The sequence below is a fragment of the Malus domestica genome, chromosome 04 (genome assembly GCF_042453785.1).
Source record: "Malus domestica chromosome 04, GDT2T_hap1".
NCBI lineage: Eukaryota > Viridiplantae > Streptophyta > Magnoliopsida > Rosales > Rosaceae > Malus > Malus domestica.
In genome coordinates, this window is record NC_091664.1 from 22,216,463 (window position 1) to 22,235,386 (window position 18,924).

At 35.6% G+C, this 18,924-nt stretch overlaps 1 protein-coding gene across 1 annotated transcript; it reads right to left on the reverse strand.

Moving 5' to 3' along the window:
• Positions 1-211: 211 nt before the first annotated feature.
• On the reverse strand, positions 212-673 carry LOC139195056 (uncharacterized). Its single transcript, XM_070820238.1, has one exon. It carries the CDS (start codon positions 671-673, stop codon positions 212-214), a length of 462 nt encoding a protein of 153 aa, XP_070676339.1.
• Between the last annotated feature and the right edge of the window lie 18,251 nt (positions 674-18,924).

Genomic DNA, 18,924 nt, shown 5'->3' on the forward strand with positions numbered 1-18,924 from the left:
GTTGGAGGGAAACTCTTCTGGGTCCTTGACAGTATACCATTGACCGGTGCTCAGTAGTTTCGGGATTGATCAAGTATGGTACAAATACAAGTAATACAGCTCAATCACTCAGATGTTGCCATCTGGCACAATCACAACCCTCTTAGTTACTAGTAATTCAATTAGAATCCTAACATTACTCCCCCCTATGAAATTAGCCTTGTCCTCAAGGCTAAAAGTCAGGAAACTTCGACTGTAGAGTATCCAAGTTTTCCCAAGATGCATCTGTAGCATGGTGATTTTTCCAATGCACCAACACTTCTGTGATTGAAGTTGCTCCCATTTGAACCACTCTGCTATCCAAAATAGCCTCTGGTTCTGGTTCATCTTGTATTAAGCCAGCATCTTGAACTAATGGTAAGGAAATAGTAGGAATGACTGAAGTTCCCAGTTTATGTTTGAGACAGAAGACATGAAACACTGGATGAATCTTGGAGTGACTTGGGAGCTTCAATTTGTATGCCACAGAACCCACGTGAGCAAGAATCTCAAAGGGAGCATATAATTGAGGATGCAGTTTATGGAAAGGATGCAAAGCTAAAGATTTCTGCTGGTATGAGACCAACATAAGATAAACGAAATCCCCCACATCAAATGATCTCTCAATTCTGTGCTTGTTTGCTTGAGTTTTCATCTTTTCTTGAGCAGCTGCCAAGTTGGTTTTCAAGAGTGATAAAACTCAAGTCCTGTCTTTCAAACATTGATCCACCATATCAAGCTTTGTTGTGCCCGATTCATAGAGTGGACATACGGTGGTAACTGTCCATAAACCACTTCATAAGGTGTCATTTTAGGTGTAGAATGGTATGATGTGTTGTAGCTCCATTCTGCCCAAGGAAGCAATTTCAACCATTGCTTGGGTTGTAAGCTGCAAAAACATCGGAGATATGTTTCCAAACATCGATTTAAAACTTCAATTTGGCCATCAGTTTGGGGATGGAACCCAGAGCTAAAACAGAGCTTGGAACCTTGGAGTTTAAAAAATTCTCTCCAACATGAGTTGATGAAAACTGGGTCCCTATCAAATACAATGGAGGAGGACATTCCATGCAATTTGAACACTTGGTCAGTGAATATTTGGGCCACGAATGAGCTGTGTATGGGTGAGCTAAAGGTAAAAAATGGGCAACTTTTGAGAATCTGTCAATAATGACAAAGATAACTGATTTGCCCTTGCAGGAAGTCCTGTGATAAAATCCATAGCTATATCAGTCCGAATTCTCTAAAGGATAGGAAGTGGATGAAGAAGTCCAGCAGGAGCAAATGTCTCATACTTATTCTTCTGACAGATATTACATCTAGCAACCATTTCCTTGATATTGCTCTTCATACCCTCCCAGTAAAAAGAACGAGATATCCTTTTATAGATCTTAAGTAACCCTTCATGTCCTGCAGATGGTGTACAATGGTGTTCTTCAAATATTTTTAGTCTCCATGGACTTGTAGGACTGATAACAATTCTATTTCTATACTTCAAAAACCCATTATCAATATGGTATTTAAGCAAATTCAGTGGTGCATACTGTGAGGGTGTTTGTAAAACAGTTTGAGACTTTTGTATGATCCAATCATCTTTTTTGTTGTGCCTCCTTAGATCATCAAGCCAGAACATACAAGGGTAGGACAATGCAAGTAGCATACTATTGACATCTATACATTCCATTTGAACTGCAGCATCATCACTTTGATCACTCCCCACAACCATACTGGAAACTATAGCAAGGTCATTACTAGTGTCAGCTGCTGCACTAACATGAGAATTTAACACTCGAGATAAAGCATCAGCTGTTTTATTGTCACTGCCTCTCTTGTATTGGATTTCATAATCAAAGCCAAGTAATTTGGAAACCCATCTTTGCTGGATAGGAGAATTAACTCGATTTTGAAGAAAATACTTGAGACTATGGTGATCTGTCTTTATAATAAAGTGGTTCCCAAGCAAATATGATTGCCACTTTTTAACTGCATGAATCACAACTAACATTTCTCTTTCATATGCAGATAATGCTTGATTTTTTGGTCAATAATGCAATAGGTCGACCCTCTTGCTGCATGACTGCTCCAATTCCCATGCCCGAGGCATCACTCTCAATAATAAATGGTTTTGAAAAATCTGGAAGTGCTAAAACCTGATGAGACATCATTGCAGTTTTTAATTCCATAAATGCATTAGTGGCTACACAACTCCATTTAAACCCATCCTTCTTAGTGAACTGAATCAAGGGTCCATTGATTTTTCCAAAGTGAGGAATAAACTTCCTATAATATCCAGTTAAACCGAGAAAACCCCTTAAAGCTTTCACAGAAGTAGGCAGAGGTCAATCCGCAATAGCTTTCAATTTTGAAGGTTCAACAGCTACTCCATGCTAAGAAACAACATGGCCCAATTATTCAATTTGTGTTTGCCCAAAAGCACACTTAGACATTTTCACAAACAAATGATGATCTTGGAGTAAAATGAGGGCAATACTCAAATGTTGTAGGTGCAATTCCCAATAGGCACTATATATTAGAATATCATCAAAGAAAACTAAGATAAATTTCCTCAAATAAGGCATAAAAATCGTATTCATTAGGCTCTGGAATGATGCAGGGGCATTTGTGAGACCAAAAGGCATAACTAAGAACTCATAATGCCTTTCATGAGTTCTAAAGGCAGTTTTCCCAATGTCTTTGGGGTGTATACGAATTTGATGGTAACCAGGTCTAAGATCCAATTTTGAGAAATATTTGGCACCAAAAAGTTCATCCAATAACTCATCAATCAATGGTATAGGATACTTGTCCTTGATTGTGAGTAAGTTAAGTGCCCTATAATCCATGCACATCATCCAAGTACCTTCTTTCTTCTTCACTAAAAGCACTGGAGATGAGAAAGGGCTATGACTTGGCCTTATAAAACCAGATTCCAAAAGCTCATTGACACACTTCTCTATTTCAGTTTTCTGAAAATGACTATACTTATAAGGTCTAGCATTCGGAGGTTTGCTTCCGTCCAACAATGGTATCCTGTGATCATGGGATCTTGATGGAGGTAGTCCATATGGGGTTTGAAAAATAGGCTGATATTTTGCTAATAAAACTTCCAGATCACTGTCTTGGAGAGAAGACAACTGAGAGTGAGTGGATGGACTTGTGTTTTCTGCACCAACTTTCAAAACAAATAGCAGCTTCTAAGCAATGTTCATAAGTGAGTAACTTGTCCATTTGTAAGGAAGAAATGGATTGAGGCTCTTGGAAATGAGGATTGGATATGGAGAAAGTAGTATTGCCAACTATAAACTGCATAATCTTCTTGTCAAAATCCCATAGCACTGGTCCCAATGTCCTCAACCATTGTATGCCTAAAACAATGTCACAACCACCCAAGGGAAGAGAATAGAAATCTAGCACAGTCGCATAATTTTGTATTCTAATAGAAACCTTATCTAGACAACCCATAGTAGTGAAGGATCACCCATATGCCATCTTAATAGTAAATGGGTGTGTAGTATCCATGTGACCTTTCAACTGTTTAACTAGTGAAATATCAATGAAATTATGCGAGCTCCCTGAATCTACCAAGAAAACAGCAGGACAATTGAATACTAACCCTTTTATTTTCATAGTTCGGATGGACTTTGGAGCAAGCATCCCAGAAACTGCACAGGCAGTAACCTCAGGCTCGTCATTGTCCTTCGAATGGTGCTCAACAAGGTCTCCATTATCGTACACATCCAAGAGTAACACCTGTCGTTTTAGACCCACACAAACATGCTCTCTGGAAAATTTCTCATCACAGTTGAAACATAATATGTTCTTTCTTCGAAACTCAATTTTTGCTGGTGTTAGGCACCTAAATTGCTCATTTCTTGAAGAGTGATCATGCTTTGGTGTGTTAGTGACATCAGATAATGGGGTAGGCTTGAACTAAGATGCAAATGAATAGTTTCTTGGAAAAGATCGAACCTTCAATTCTACCAATTTGGCATCAACCTGTTGAGAATAAGCAATGGCTTCATGAACATTAAATGGTTTCAGAATCTTGACATCATGGAGAATTTCTGGTTTCAATCCACCAATAAAACAACTTTTCAAGAGTTCGGGGGTCATTTCGACTGTTCGATTTGCTAATCACCGAAATTCCATGATGTAATCCCTGAGCAACCCAAATTGGCGAAGTTTCACCAAGTTTTCAGTGCAATCCATGAGGTCAGATGAACCAAATTCCCTGCAAAAAATCTTTGTAAAATCTTCCCATTTAGGATAATTTCTAATGCAGTTAACCCATTGAAACCATTGAAGTGCTTCACCTTCCATATGAAAAGAAGCCATACGAATTTTCTTGTCGGTCGGAATATCAAAGTAATCGAAGTAATGCTCCGCCTTATAAATCCACCCCAGAGGATCATCCCCTTCCTGAAAGCGAGGAAAATCAAGTTTAACCAAAAAGGGTCTTGGTTGAAACCCCAATTCATGGTGGTTGAGATGTTGAGTTATTGAATCGTCACGCAAATTAGGGTCAAATTGAGTTGCCTCTGATGAATCTCCCGGACAACCCATTACACCATTTTCCAGAAAATAGCAATGAAGCTTTTCGATTCGAGCATCTAATGAACCTTGACGCTCTTCCATGGCGTCGAACCTTTGGAGTAGTGTGGTGAGAGTGTTGTTGATCGCGGCAAACTGATTCTGCGATTCCATAGCTTTCTTCGTCGACGTACGAGTCATACGGCATCAGAGAAGGGATGGAGGAGTCAAGACTGGCTCGATACCAATGATAGATCCTCAATGGACCTTAACTCAAAGAAGCCATAAGAGAACTCGAAGAGAGAAAGAGAGATGACAAAAGGAATTCAATATTATTTCATAAACTATTTTCTGTTACTTACCAAACCCAACTATATAGCAACTTTCCCCAACTACTCTTATCCAAAATACAACTATACTAACAACCTTATTACAAGCAATACAACTCAATCACTCAAATGTTGCCATCTAGCACAATCACAACCCTCTTAGTTAATGGTAATCCAATTAGAATCCTAACAATAAAGCATTTCTACACTAAAATCAACACAAATAATTAAATGCATACTTATAGATAAGTAAAATGTGTGCCTAAAGGATGTGGAGGGTAAAATTGGTATGAAAAATTCTCTCAAAAAGTGGCTAAACCTTAATCTGACTCATCACAATAATTAGGAAAAACTTGCTTACCTCAATTTTTGTTAAATCATTTTGGCCTATTTTTTATTAAATTGAGCATATTTTTGTCATTTTGGTCCTTATGTAACATAATTTTTCACGAAATAACCAAAATAATTGATGATGGACAAACTTAGAAACCACTTTAGCTTAAAAGCCTAAACTAATATTTATTCATGAGTATTTGATGCATGGGACGAGGATGTGTTATGCAAAATAAGTGAAACACAAAAGACACCAGAAACCATGCAAAAACATGAAGGAAGTGGAGGGAGGAGCCAGATCCCAAAATTGGACCCTAGCTACTTTACAACACGCGACCCTCATTATGATCTATTAAGTTAGGTTGGTGTCTTATACGTTGGGTAATGAATTTATTTTTTTAACGTGGAGAGATACTCTCATCCAACCAAACACGTCACATGAGAAGCATATATCGATCAATTGTTTACTTTTTGAACACATGGTAAACATTTACCAGACCGTTGATATCCTTAAAGCTACACATTGAATACAAGAGAGAATTTCTCCTTAACCTGGGGCTTTGGAATTTCTGCAGTACATTTTCTCCTTTCTTCTATTCTTATGCATGACTAAGATCTGGAGACATGCATCTCATTGGCTTATAGACATAATTAGCCTGCAAGCTTTCTAAGTTTCTAATTAACTAAAGTTTGTGTGTGCACGTGTTTTAGGCGCGAATTTGAGAATATTTCTTGATCAATAGCCAATACATTCACTAAATTTATAGTGTCAGGCTAGTTGCATTATGGGCTTGTTAGACCATACCCAACCCCAGCTCACATAAAATGAAAGAAAAAACTCTTGATATGGACGTAAGGTCGCAATTAAAATTAGAGAAAAGGTCCCAAATTAAATTTTTTTGTTTCTTATGTTGAATAATAAAACATAAACGTCAAAGCCCTTACTCATTCTCCTTCCGTAAGTTCATAGTTTTAAATTCGAACCCATGCCGTCATACAAAGGCACAACTCATTTCCATCACTGTTGTAAATGACCACTTACCATAAGTTCATAGTTAAATCGATACTTCTCGTTCATTTCTAGCTCATTTCTCTACCCACATTCACTCTCACTAACTTGTTAGACCAATGTTTGGGAAAAAAAAAAAAAAAAACTTGTTAAACCGATGTATCCAGAAGAAAATCTTACTATATCAAATATCAATGCTCACTTAAAAAATTGAAGAAATATCAAGAATATTGTCGATGTATAATGCGATTTGATATATTGATTTGAATTTCTATCATAAAATAAAATCAATTTGTTATGAAAACTCTATCTAAGAATGTGTTTATGTATAATATTGTCGCCATTTTCATGTTGCTACTTTTTCTAGAGTTTTTGCCTAAGTAGGTCGTGTTGAGAATAAATTCCACATTAATGAGATGATGGACCTTACACGTACTTATAAGTAGTTAAGCTACTCCCCATATAACCATTGGTTTTATGGTGGAACCTCAACTTTCTTTATGGTATCAGAGTAGGTTGTCCAACATATGAACCCAACTGCTACATGTGCTCTACATCACCCGATTTGTGTTGTACACTTGTTAGGCTTTGAAAATTCACTGCACATGAGGGAGACGTGTTGATAATGAATCCCACATTGGAGAGGAGGGACCTTGCATGTGCTATAAGTAGTTGGTTACTCCCCATATTGACAACACAACTCCGGTGACATGGAACATGTGCGGCTGTTGAGCTTCACATGTGCGACAACATGCTCTGATACCATGAAGAAAGTTAGGGTTCCACCATAAAACCAATTGACAATATGAGGAGTAGCCTAACTACTTATAAGCACATGCAAGGTCTCTCTTCTCATCAATGTGGGATTTGTTCCCAACAGGTCAAAGACAAAGTATATGAAGTGCGACTACTGTGGGAACATGGGTTTAAATGAGCTGGGGGTCAGGATTGGAGATCATGAACTACCAAAGAGCGAACGCTTTCGCTATCTTGGACCTGTCTTGCAAAATAACGGAGGAGGATAGAGATCTCAACCATAAAATACTTCTTGGATGAATATAGTGGAAAAGTGCATCAAGTGTGTAGAATATTGGGTGGTCAAACATCAACACATAAAAAAAAAAGTGTAATGGATATGAGAATGTTTCGTTAGATGTGTGGGCATACGAGAAGGGACAAGATTAAGAACGAGGATATCTGAGGTCAACTAGGAGTAGCCACACTTGACGATAAGATGAGAGTTTGGACACATGAACCGAAGACGTATAGATGCTCTGGTTAGAATATGTGACTATCGGACAGAGGCTCAGGGCAAAAGGGGTAGAGGAAGTCCTATGAAGTATTGGAAAAAGACTCTAAAAACATATGGAATACTTGGAGCTAATGAAAGACTTGGTAAGAGAATCTAAAAAGACATGAAGTACTTGTAGCCAATGAAAGACTTGTAACAAAACTAAGCGCAATAACATGCTATGATTTATAGAGATGACCCCACTTGGTAGAGTAAGGCTTTGTTGTTGTTGTAAACACAATGCAATGCCTCATTGAACTAAGTAAGACAATGTCTTACCTTTGAAATGAAATAGATTAAAAAAAAAGGTGACGTTTAATAAAAAAAAGTGATCGATGAATCGGTTAATTCACAAGTCAAAACAAATGCAACTATGAGAAGAAACCATAATTACTCATAAACTAAAGCTTAGTTGATTGTCAAGGAAAACTGGTGTCCGAATACATTTTCCTTTTTCGAGAAGTTGATTAAAATGATCATTTTAAACTCAATTACTAAACTAATCGTAAAATATTAACGACATATGATGAAATAAAATATTGATTACATACTGAAAATTGATTATTTAAACCTTTAAATACGTTATGCGTGCTGTTCTTGAAGGCCCAATTAGAATAAGATCAGATTAAGTGGTTTAGTCCAAAACAATAACAAGGCCCACGTCCCCCACCAGTTTCAATTTTGCACACTTGGTTCTAATCGTGGCAAAATATCATAAAAGCACGACTGCAAATAGTGCCTTATGCCTGCCTTCATTTGATCAAGAAACAAAAAGGACTTGTAGTTTAGTGCAGGACAGATGACAAAAATTTCCATACAAAGTTTGTAATTGAAGTGTGACGTGTTCAAGGGCTAGGAACATGAATAACGCAGTGAACGTGACACCTGATAGGGAGCTCATGATTTTTATTTTATTTTTAGCCGAGTGAGGAAAGAAGGATTATAATGATAACTCCTTTGGCAATACATGTTCGTTTGGGCAATATTTCTTCAACCATTTTTAATTGAGAGGTTTTTTAAGAAAAATTTGCTGCATTGATCGCAAAAATTAGTGTCTGGCTACTGGTACTTTATTATATATTGAACTAAACAGTATTTAAAAAAACAAATGAATTACCAATTTAATCTCTGAATTATTAACTTAGTAAAAATTAGGTTCCTAAATAATTTTTTTAGAAAAAACAGTCATTGAATTATAAAAATCTACCAATTACATCCCTAATATTATATTCGAAACTACTATATTCAATTTTCCATCATTTAAGTCATGTTACTTACATGTGATACACATTCGATAGTAGATTGGTACTTTTACATAAAAAAATAGTGTATGAAGTTAACTTTGGAGGGTAAATTAGACGTTAGATTTGCAACCTATATGAAATGTTAAGGGCTTATAGGCGAGAAAATGACAGTTTTACACTCTAAAGTGTGTTAAGTGACTTAAGTTGACAAAAAATTGAATATAATAGTTTTGAATATAATAGTATGGATGAAATTAGCAATTTTTAATGAATTTAGAGGACTTATTTTATCAAAAAAATAATTCAAAGACCTAATTTTCACTAAGGTGATAGTTCATGGACTAAATTAGCACTTCACCCTTTAAAAAACGGTTTGGTTATAATATTTATAAGTACTTAATACTATCACCAGATGATGGTTAAATGCTTTTTAAATGTCCTTACAACACATCTAATTGTGAGATAAGGATAATATTAAGTGATTGTCAATGTGAGAACGTGATGAGGACAAAGTCCCACATTGATGAGGGACCAAATCATGTAAGGATGTATAAGAGGTTGTACTACTTCCCATATCGTCAATTGTTTTATGGTGAAACCCCAACTTTCTCCGTAGTATCAAAGTAGGTTGACCCACGTGTGAAGCCCAATGGCCACACTTGCACAATGTCACCATGTTTGTGCTGTTCACGTGTTTGGCTTTAAAATTCGCCACACGTTAGAGAACATGTGAGCAAGGTTCTAAAAAACACTAGGCGCTAGTCAAGCAACGGGCAAGGGCCTAGTGCCCAGGCAGCTAGATGGGGCCTAGGCAGCTAAGGCGGGTGCCTAGGCGTCCTAGATGGATTTATGTAAATTTAATATATATCTTGTAAATAAGTGCCTATTTACACTTAAAAATATATATGCTTGTATGGATAATAAAAGAATGATAAAATGCAAAAATTGAAGTAGAAGAATACACAAAGTACACCAATACAACAAGTTCAATATTTAAAAAACAATAAGCATATAATCATAATGAGGAGTATACTTGGATGATAAACTAAATTCTTCTTGTTCATGATCCTTGAACTGGATTGGACATTGATTAAATTATTTAACCTTGTTGTATCTAGTTTATTTCTTTTCTTTGTATGTATCCCCTCAAAAGTGCTCCAATTCATTTACAATTGGATGAACTTGTAGTCAATCCATCCTTTGCAAATTAGGTACACCATTTCCATAAGTATACCACCATGAAACTAAAAAAGAAAAAAGCACACAATTAATAATATAAAAAAAATAAAAACCAAACCACCTAGGTGCCGCCTAGCCCGTCGCCTAGGACCGCGTAGCCCACCTAGGTGCCACTTAGGACCACCTAGGCAGCCACTTAGCTCTAGACCAATTTTTCAAAACGATTTGTCCTAAATTGCAGTTGGCCTTCACTGCCTAGGCCGATTTTTAGAACACTGTGTGTGAGAATGTGGGGACACAGTCCTACATCGGTAAGGGACCAAACTCTGCAAGGGTTTATAAGAGGTTAGGCTACTCCCCATATCACCAAATTTGCCACATGTGAGAGGGTGTGAGGACAAAGTTCCACGTTGGTGAGGAGTCAAGCCATGCAAGGAATTATAAGAGGTTAAACTACTCTCCATATTTCTTCCATATATTATGTCATCGATGACTCCACTTCGGTACATTGAATTTGAATGTTCTTTAAAAATTGGCTACAATACTTACTGAAGAAAATAGGGGTTCTAGCATAAAACCAACTGATATTATAGAGAGTAGGTCAACCTCTTATAAGCCTTTGTTCCCTCACCAATGTGAAATTTTTCTTCACATTCTCACACGCTCTCTTACGTGTGGCAATCTTGAAGTACAATATATGGACAATATAAAGGAGGTAACATGGAGCCTGTGTGGCTATTAAACTTTACAGTGGGCCAATCTGCTCTGATACTATGAAAAAAGTTGAATTCCACCATAAAACAATTGATAATATAGGAAGTAACCTAATCTCTTATAATCTCTTGCATGATTTAGTCTCTCACCGATATGAGACTTTGTCTTCACATTCTCATGGATGGCATGCAAGAAAAGAAAGAATTGGAGGGTGGAGACAAATCCAAAATTAGGACCCTACTTTAGAACACGCAACACGCGACCCTTGCAGGGACGTATACGTTATAGAAAGAGAGCTTCTTATGTGGGGTAAATGAATTCATGTTCTTAACGTGGCTCTTTTGAATTTTTGCAGTTACTTTTTCTCTCCTTTTTTCTTCTGTTCTTATCCATGAGACGGTACAGGCTCATCTGATTGCCTGATTGGCTGCTAGCCATGCCGTTTTATGATTGTTCTCCTCGTAATCAGATGTCGGTGTTACAATCTTATCCACATCTCTTATGATCACTGATTGCATGTTTATGCAGCTCACATAGGCTTTTATTAAATCTGTGGACCTCTATTAGATATTGTTTGAGATCTTGTTTGAGATCACAAAAGTTAAAACAGCAGTTATCAGAGTTAAATCTAAGATTTTCTACTACAAATAAAATACGTAAAGAACGAAAATATCATTAGACCGTGTTCCGTAGTACCGTGCCAAAATGCCATTTCTATTATAACAACATTAATCAACTGGTATAATGATAAATTTCTTTCCGAATTACAAGATGTTCGAAGTTCGAATCTCTAACCCTAAATGATTACAAAAGGCTATATTACATTATCCATATACTTCTCTTGTGATGGATTTAAGCAGAAGGCCAATACTACCGTCATCTAAACTACATATTAATGAAACTTTTTTTTTTTCAACTAAAAGTGCGTGAAAATACATTTTTGTGTTCTATTAAAACAAAAATATTAAGGGCAGTAACGTAATTTTATAAAACAAAATTTTGCTATTTTTTTATTTAAGTCTCGCCTACAGGTGATTTTATCATTTCTAATTAGAAAGAAAAAAAAAACCTCTCTCCTTCTTTCCCAATTCCGAAGTTCTTTTTCACTCTCTTCCTCTCTCCTTCAAGTTTAAAAACAAAAATAAAAAATTTCACACACTTTGTATGTCAGGCATATACTAGTGACTATAGTATGAACTGTATGTACATTTAATTTATAAAAAAATCAATGAGATACACGAGAGGCTTACGCGATCGTTACGAAAAAGAAAATATTAGGCGCTGATGTGATCATATGCAAAGAAGTCATATGGGCAAAGTAATTTGCTTGACTAAAGGCGCCAAGAGAAAATACTGAAGGAAACAAACAAAAGGGAAGTTGGGACTTTTTCCGTGCAACTATATGAAATTAGTTGGGACTTTTTTCCCTCCTCCAACCCTTGGGTTAAAAGCTAAATTTTTTAGCCCAGAAACATCTTTTCTGCTCAAACCCTTCTGGCCTAAAATTTTAGTCCGGAATTATTAAATAATGAACTTAGGCTAATTTTTTTCTTAAATCAATTTAAAAAAAAATAAAATAAATATGTAGACTATTGTAAATTAATTTTATAAACATTTTAATCTAAAAAAAATTAAATTCTGATAAATATTGAAAAATCATTAAATTTTTCACAAAGCAAGCTTTCAACTTTCACCAACCTTAATTAATAAGACATAAATTTAATAAAGTACATAAACCACATAATAAACAACATAAACTTAATACAAACAACAATTAATAAACTTAATTAATAAAGCACATAAGTATTTATTGAGTTTTGTGTGGATGTTTGAACAAATACATAGGTATTTATAGAGTTTTTGGGTAAATTTTATGTTAAATAAATTTATTTAATTATTTTAGCCGTTGGATTTTAATTTGGGCCGTTAGATCTTTTTTTTACCGTTAAATTTGAGTATATTCAATCTCAACCGTTGGATTCAATGTATTTTAAAATAACATATTTTTTAAAAATGAAATTTGAATCTGGACCGTTGGATCAACCAACGATCCTTAAAAGATGGCCGTCAGATGCGGAAAAGAGCCGTTGGGCTTGGGCAAGTGGGCGACGTGGCCCTGACGCTGGGGTCCCATGCTGTTGGGACGTGATGGCAACCAGCCCACGTGGGGCGCGTCCGCGAGTGACCGGGCCGAGACTGGCCCAAAATCAGGCGAGTCCACGCGTGTTTGGGGGGAATTTGGCCCAACTTTAGCATTTGACTGTTAGCTCAATGTTTTAGCTTGGGTTGGGTGGTGTTTAGGGGGAAATTTTGGGGGGAAATTTGGCAAATAGCTCAGGGTTGGAGTTGGTCTAAAGCCATAAAAGATGTAGCTATTATTTGAAATTTTAGGTTTTCCTACAAAATCGCCTAACTATAATACAAACTTTCAAGTTGATTATTTAGTAACATAAATCTAGGTTTTCATTATTGGCACTTGTAAAGATTTATGTTGCACTAAACATATGGAAATATAAAAAGAAAAACACACTTCCTTGATATGAGTGATTTTTTTGTGTGCCAATAATAGCTCTCAAATTTTGCTGTATTTTAGTGTATCTATATAATAAGAATTTTAACTGTTAGATCTTGATCAATGAACTAACTAAAGATTTAACGGCTAAAAATTCTGATGTATAAAACATCCGGATTCAAGAAATACATTTTTTTACAAATAATGGCATTAGTGGGTTAATTCTTAGTTGTTGAGGAAAAAGATTGGTAGAGATCAAATTCGCACCAAAGTGTACAGGCATGATCTTTTTCTTAAACTATGATACCATCCTGCAAATACTTTACATTATATCAAAAGTGATTTAGATTTGAAAATTAATTTACAATACTTGTTTCCTTCAATTTTTTTTGTGGTGGTGGTCATCAGCCACAAACTCAAGTCATAATCTTATAAACTCAGGTCATATGGATTAGATTTGGGTCTGGATAACCTTCCTAATTTAGGTTTATTTTCTTTTATTGCATTACGTGTGTAATAAACTAATAATTATGATTAACATATTCTTCTCATTTTTTTTTCTTTTGATAGAAACATATTTGTCTCATGGTTGGATGGATTCAATGAACTTTACCTAAGATTTTGTGTGAAACTTAAGCGGATTCCTGCATGGTAAATTATTAAGAATTTTCCACACGTAATTTGTCACAACCAAATCTTACTCATCCTCTTTTTTTCCTAAAAAAAGAGGGTAACTATCACTAAATATACGTACTGAATGATTTTTGTTGAAAGAAATGTTAAATGAATTTTTTTTTAAATCTTTTTGAACCTGCCAATTTAAAAAAAAATAATAATCCAAAGGATAGTGGTTTTCTAACTTATACCATAAAATTACGTACTGATATAAATATCAAAGATGACACTCATGATAACATTCAATAGGTACACAATCTAAATAGACTTCAACAAAATATACAATGTCAACTTAATCAAACTAGTTGTCCTCGTACTGATGGGTTTGAGGGTGAGAATGCATGAGAATAAGCAAAGAAACATATCTAAGTCTTGAAATCATCTACACCTAACTCATATAATTGAGATAGATGACATCTGAGAAATTTTACGTACGAAACCTACAAAACAATGAACAGGAGACACTATATGACAATGAGCAGCGCCGACACAAGAAGCTAACAATGAACCAACTAGAGTCCATAACAATTTTGTGCTCAGCACCATTAGCAAAGATTCCATTTGTAACAAACTGATGACATGCCAAACAAAATTAAAATGCTCACTATAGAAACTCACAAATTAATAAACCTTGTCAAAGAGGCATTATTGACGAAGAAATGAAAAATAGATATGCTGCAATTCATGAGAAGATGAAGGAAGAAGGCTTAAAGAAGGAGAGGGGCTGCCACTCCAGCCCTAAACCGGAGCAAAAGGCCAGTGGCTATGAATTTTGCATATTCAAGGTTTCCTAAGAGGAGGAGAGATAAGAGAGGGGCTGGAGTTTTTACTAAAATTGTTCGTGTAGCTTGGTTAGGAACTCAAAATACAATTGTACTGAAACAAAATCCACATTAGTAATTCAATACTTTTCAACGCATCTACTGCGATTCCTTGATTTCTTATAGTGGATTGGAATAATTGTTTATGGCGTCTTTTTTTATGCATTTTATTTGGAACCTGGATTGTCTGCCTTCCCCATCCCATGCCCTTTCAATGCCCTCATATATTTTATGGTCACGGTTAAATTACGTTAACATTTTATATTGATTTTTTATAGAAATAATAAGGCAAAAAGCAATAAGAATATAAAATGTTGACGTGACTTAACCGTGACCACAGAAATAAGAGAGCATGAAAATGATATGAGATGAGGAGAGCAGACAATCCAAGTGCTTTTATTTGTATCCATAATTATCGACAAGGTAATTAGATTGCATACTTGAACCTCTATTTGGTAGGTAGTTATGCTTATCATTAATGGTCCACGATTTCAATTTTTATTGTCTTTGCCCATCCTCGTCACATTTCATTTCATCTTATTATTTTTTATGATTGTCTCTTTTTGCGGGTTTGGCCCGCTTTTAATTGGTTAATCTGTGTAATTTTTTTGTTAACATAAAAATAAAAGGGAGGATGGATGGGCGTGAGGTTCTTGAGTGTACTAGAAACGCTTTTGCAAATGCAACTCATTTGTGAAAAGTGAATGTTGTGTTATGTCTTCAATAATGAAGTTTTATTTTTGGTAATGATGAAGCGTAGAATCCAAAGGTTTAAGGGTTCAGTGGAACTGCTTTTAAAATGATTAAAATCGATTTTTATGAAAAATATTTTTGAATTCAATATTTAATCATTTTAAAAGCATTTTTCAACGAGCCCTAAGTGGACTATAATAGTGTTTTTTCCACTTGCATTTAAGTTCAAATTCCCCCATAATACATATTTGTATGAAAATTGATTTTGATGTACTCTTTCTTCTTATGTGCGTCTTTGAATTAAGGAAAACTAATGAAAAGGGTTTGAAAACTTCGAGTTTTAATGATAAGGACAAAATAAAAGGTAAATTGAATAGTACCAAGATTGACTTTTTAGTGTAAAAATGTGATTTTTCGTTAAAATGAACAGTACCGGATGCTTTCGTTAAAGTTCCTTTTGAATTAGTGTGTACAGAGAAAGACAAAAGTGAGTGAAAATCAAATTCTTCTGTAATTTTGGTTTTCTTACCGACAAAAAAGAGAGAGAAAGAGATCATGAATATTAAAAAAGGAAGTTACTCGGTTTGTGTGGTCTACCCACAAATTGCCAAGTGAAAAAAAACGAGTGAATGATATTGTGAAAGAACAAACGAATGAAAGAGTGAATGATTCATTTGTATAGAAAGGTGACAATCCATGTGGCCTAAAATTGAACACACGTACATCATGCGGCGACCCTCGGTTGTACACAACGCGATCGACGACGATGACGACGCCGACTGGATCTCCTGCCATGTCCCATCTCTCATTCCTCGACTTGTGATGTCCTCACTTGCTCCTTGTGGGGTGCTCGTGGCCCCTCGTCCCATCATCAGATTTCTAATCAACTCAACTCCACTACTTACATATCAAACCATTATTAAACACTAATAGTGGATGTTAATTATTAAACACTAATACTTTCTTCAAACATATCTTGTATTAGTATTACTATGTCGATGACTGTATATGCAAACTTTCTTATCCGACAGAACGAATCACAAAGATTGAATATATTTTTTCTTACAACAAGACGTAATGTACATTTTATTGTTTATATTTCACCTCCAGATCACTCATATTAGCAATATTTAGGGCTCGTTCGGTTTTGCTTTTATCAACTAGTATTTGTTGTGTATGACCTCATGGTGCCACTAAATGCTAGACAAAATCATGTATCGGCAAATTGTGCCATCTCTTGGCAGGGATCGGTAGACCTTGTGCACACCGCTCGGCTAACCTCATCAAGCCATACGTTTCTTGGCATGTGCCATGTGCTTGATCAAATGTCTAAATAACCTCGTCATAATGACTTTTTTTTGCCATAATTAAGAATGAAATTACTATTATTTAACTTAACACAATGACCGTATAGGGTACAAAATCCTAAATTCAGTAGTGAGTGGCTTAGGCAACATAGTACAATAGATTGCCTAACAAGAAAAACCAACTCTTTTATCATGTTCTTCAAAGAGAGATGCTAGCATCTTTCTCATTTGAACTTTCTCGTTCTATCTTCTCAAATCTCTTTCTCATCTTGCAATGTTGTTGATGATCAGAACCGACTACTATCTAGATGGCCCTTTAAAGATCAACCTTTGTAAAAAACAACCAAATAAGAAATCGTTTCATTGTTTGATTAACGTTATCAAATTTATGAGTTTACTTGAAAAAGATGGGACATGGATCCTCTCCAGATTCATTGGTCCTAATCCACCAAATCCTATAATCCGGACTATTGAAATTTGATCAAACAACTAAAGTTATTATAACTTTTAAAGTGGACCCCTGTTTGTAACCGTTTGATCAAATTTCAAAAGCCCAGATTACGGAATTTGGTGGATTAGGACTAATGGATCCGGAGATGATCCATGTCCAGAAAGATGGTTCGTGTATTTATTAGATAATCATCATATGAGTAAAATATTTCAGATTTAGTTATTTTTTGTGCATAAATAGATAGTTTTGATCAACAAACAACATTTCATGGTAAGAAAAAGAGTAAGAAAGTAAAATGAAAATATACAAATGAGAAAATTCCTAGCAATTCTCTTGTTCAAATACTCATCATGGTATACAATGTTCTATAACTTCCAACTTCCAAACTCCAAATCCAAGCTTATAAAAAACAGGGGAGGGGAGAAGAAGACCCATCTATGTTTGGTCCGACAAGATAATAAGATAAGGTGGCTGTCTCATTTTCTTTATGCACCCTACCCTTAACCCTATTTATTGTCCAAAACAAGCCTAAAAGAGTACGTTGCAAAAAGTCAAATATGGGTCTGGATAGGCTAGCGTTGTTACTATCCACAGGGTATTCGAGGCAGTAAAAGGTTGGGATTTATTTGAATGGCTCACAACGATAAAAAAAAATTCAATCTATTGAAAACACGATTCAATACATTATGTGTTATAATACAATTATTAATTTTTTATTTTAAATTTTTAACTAATTATATAATTACACTTGATGTATTTAACGGTGTGCCCTACACTCATATGCTAACATTTCTCTTCACAACGACGTCACCCTGACCACTTGGCGCAAATCTGTAACTTCTCTTGACAGGTTGGAGGATGAAGAGAGAAACAATAGAAAAGCACAAAATAAAATTAGATAAAACAAACCGACTAATATTATTGTCTAGTGTTGTTTTTCTCTATTATAAGTGAAAATTCCATGTTTAGTTTACAGGAGTAATCATGACGTATTATACTTGTATTTAGTGAGGATTCTCGCTAGATCTTTTTTGGATCTCATGTAACATCCCACATCACCCAGGGGAGTGATTCTTAAATGTATATTCTCATCCTTACCTAGCACGAGGCCTTTTGGGAGCTCACTGGCTTCGAGTTCCATCGGAACTCCGAAGTTAAGCGAGTAACGCGCGAGAGCACTCCCATTATGAGTGACCCACTGGGAAGTTGCTCGTGAGTTACCAGAAACAAAACCGTGAGGGCGTGGTCGGGGCCCAAAGCGGACAATATCGTACTACGGTGGTGGATCGGGCTCGAGAAGTGGTCCGTCCTGGGCCGGGATGTGACATCTCAGAAATCTTCAAATCACATCCGCTCATCGTACATCGTGTAATCAGAAATTATTGTAAATTAATTTATTTAAAATTGAATATAAACAGTACCTAACAAAAACTGACCGTACAATATACGATGAACAGATGTAATTGAAAGATTTCTAAGATCCTCATAAAGAGGATTCAACCAGGATCCTCACTCACTCGTATTGATTTCAATCCTAGTTGTCTCGGCTCAGCCCAGGTCAATTCCTATACCGTTGCAATAGATTGTCCATGTTCACTGAAATGTAGAATATCTTTTATAAATAAAAAAAGAGGAGAAATATTTACGATTATGAGCATGAAGAACGTAGCCATGTGATGTATCATTTAATATGTTGAAATATAAGTATAATAATATTACGTGAAAGTGCTTTAGAAAATGCCGAAGTATTGCTCCAAATGAAGCGAGGTGCAAGGATAGAGGAAAAAATACAAATATTTTTTTGGTATTTTAGCTAAA

Coding starts and splice junctions, on each gene's coding strand:
- LOC139195056 (XM_070820238.1), bottom strand. CDS start 673: ATGAAAACTCAAGCAAACAAGCACAGAATTGAGAGATCATTTGATGTG.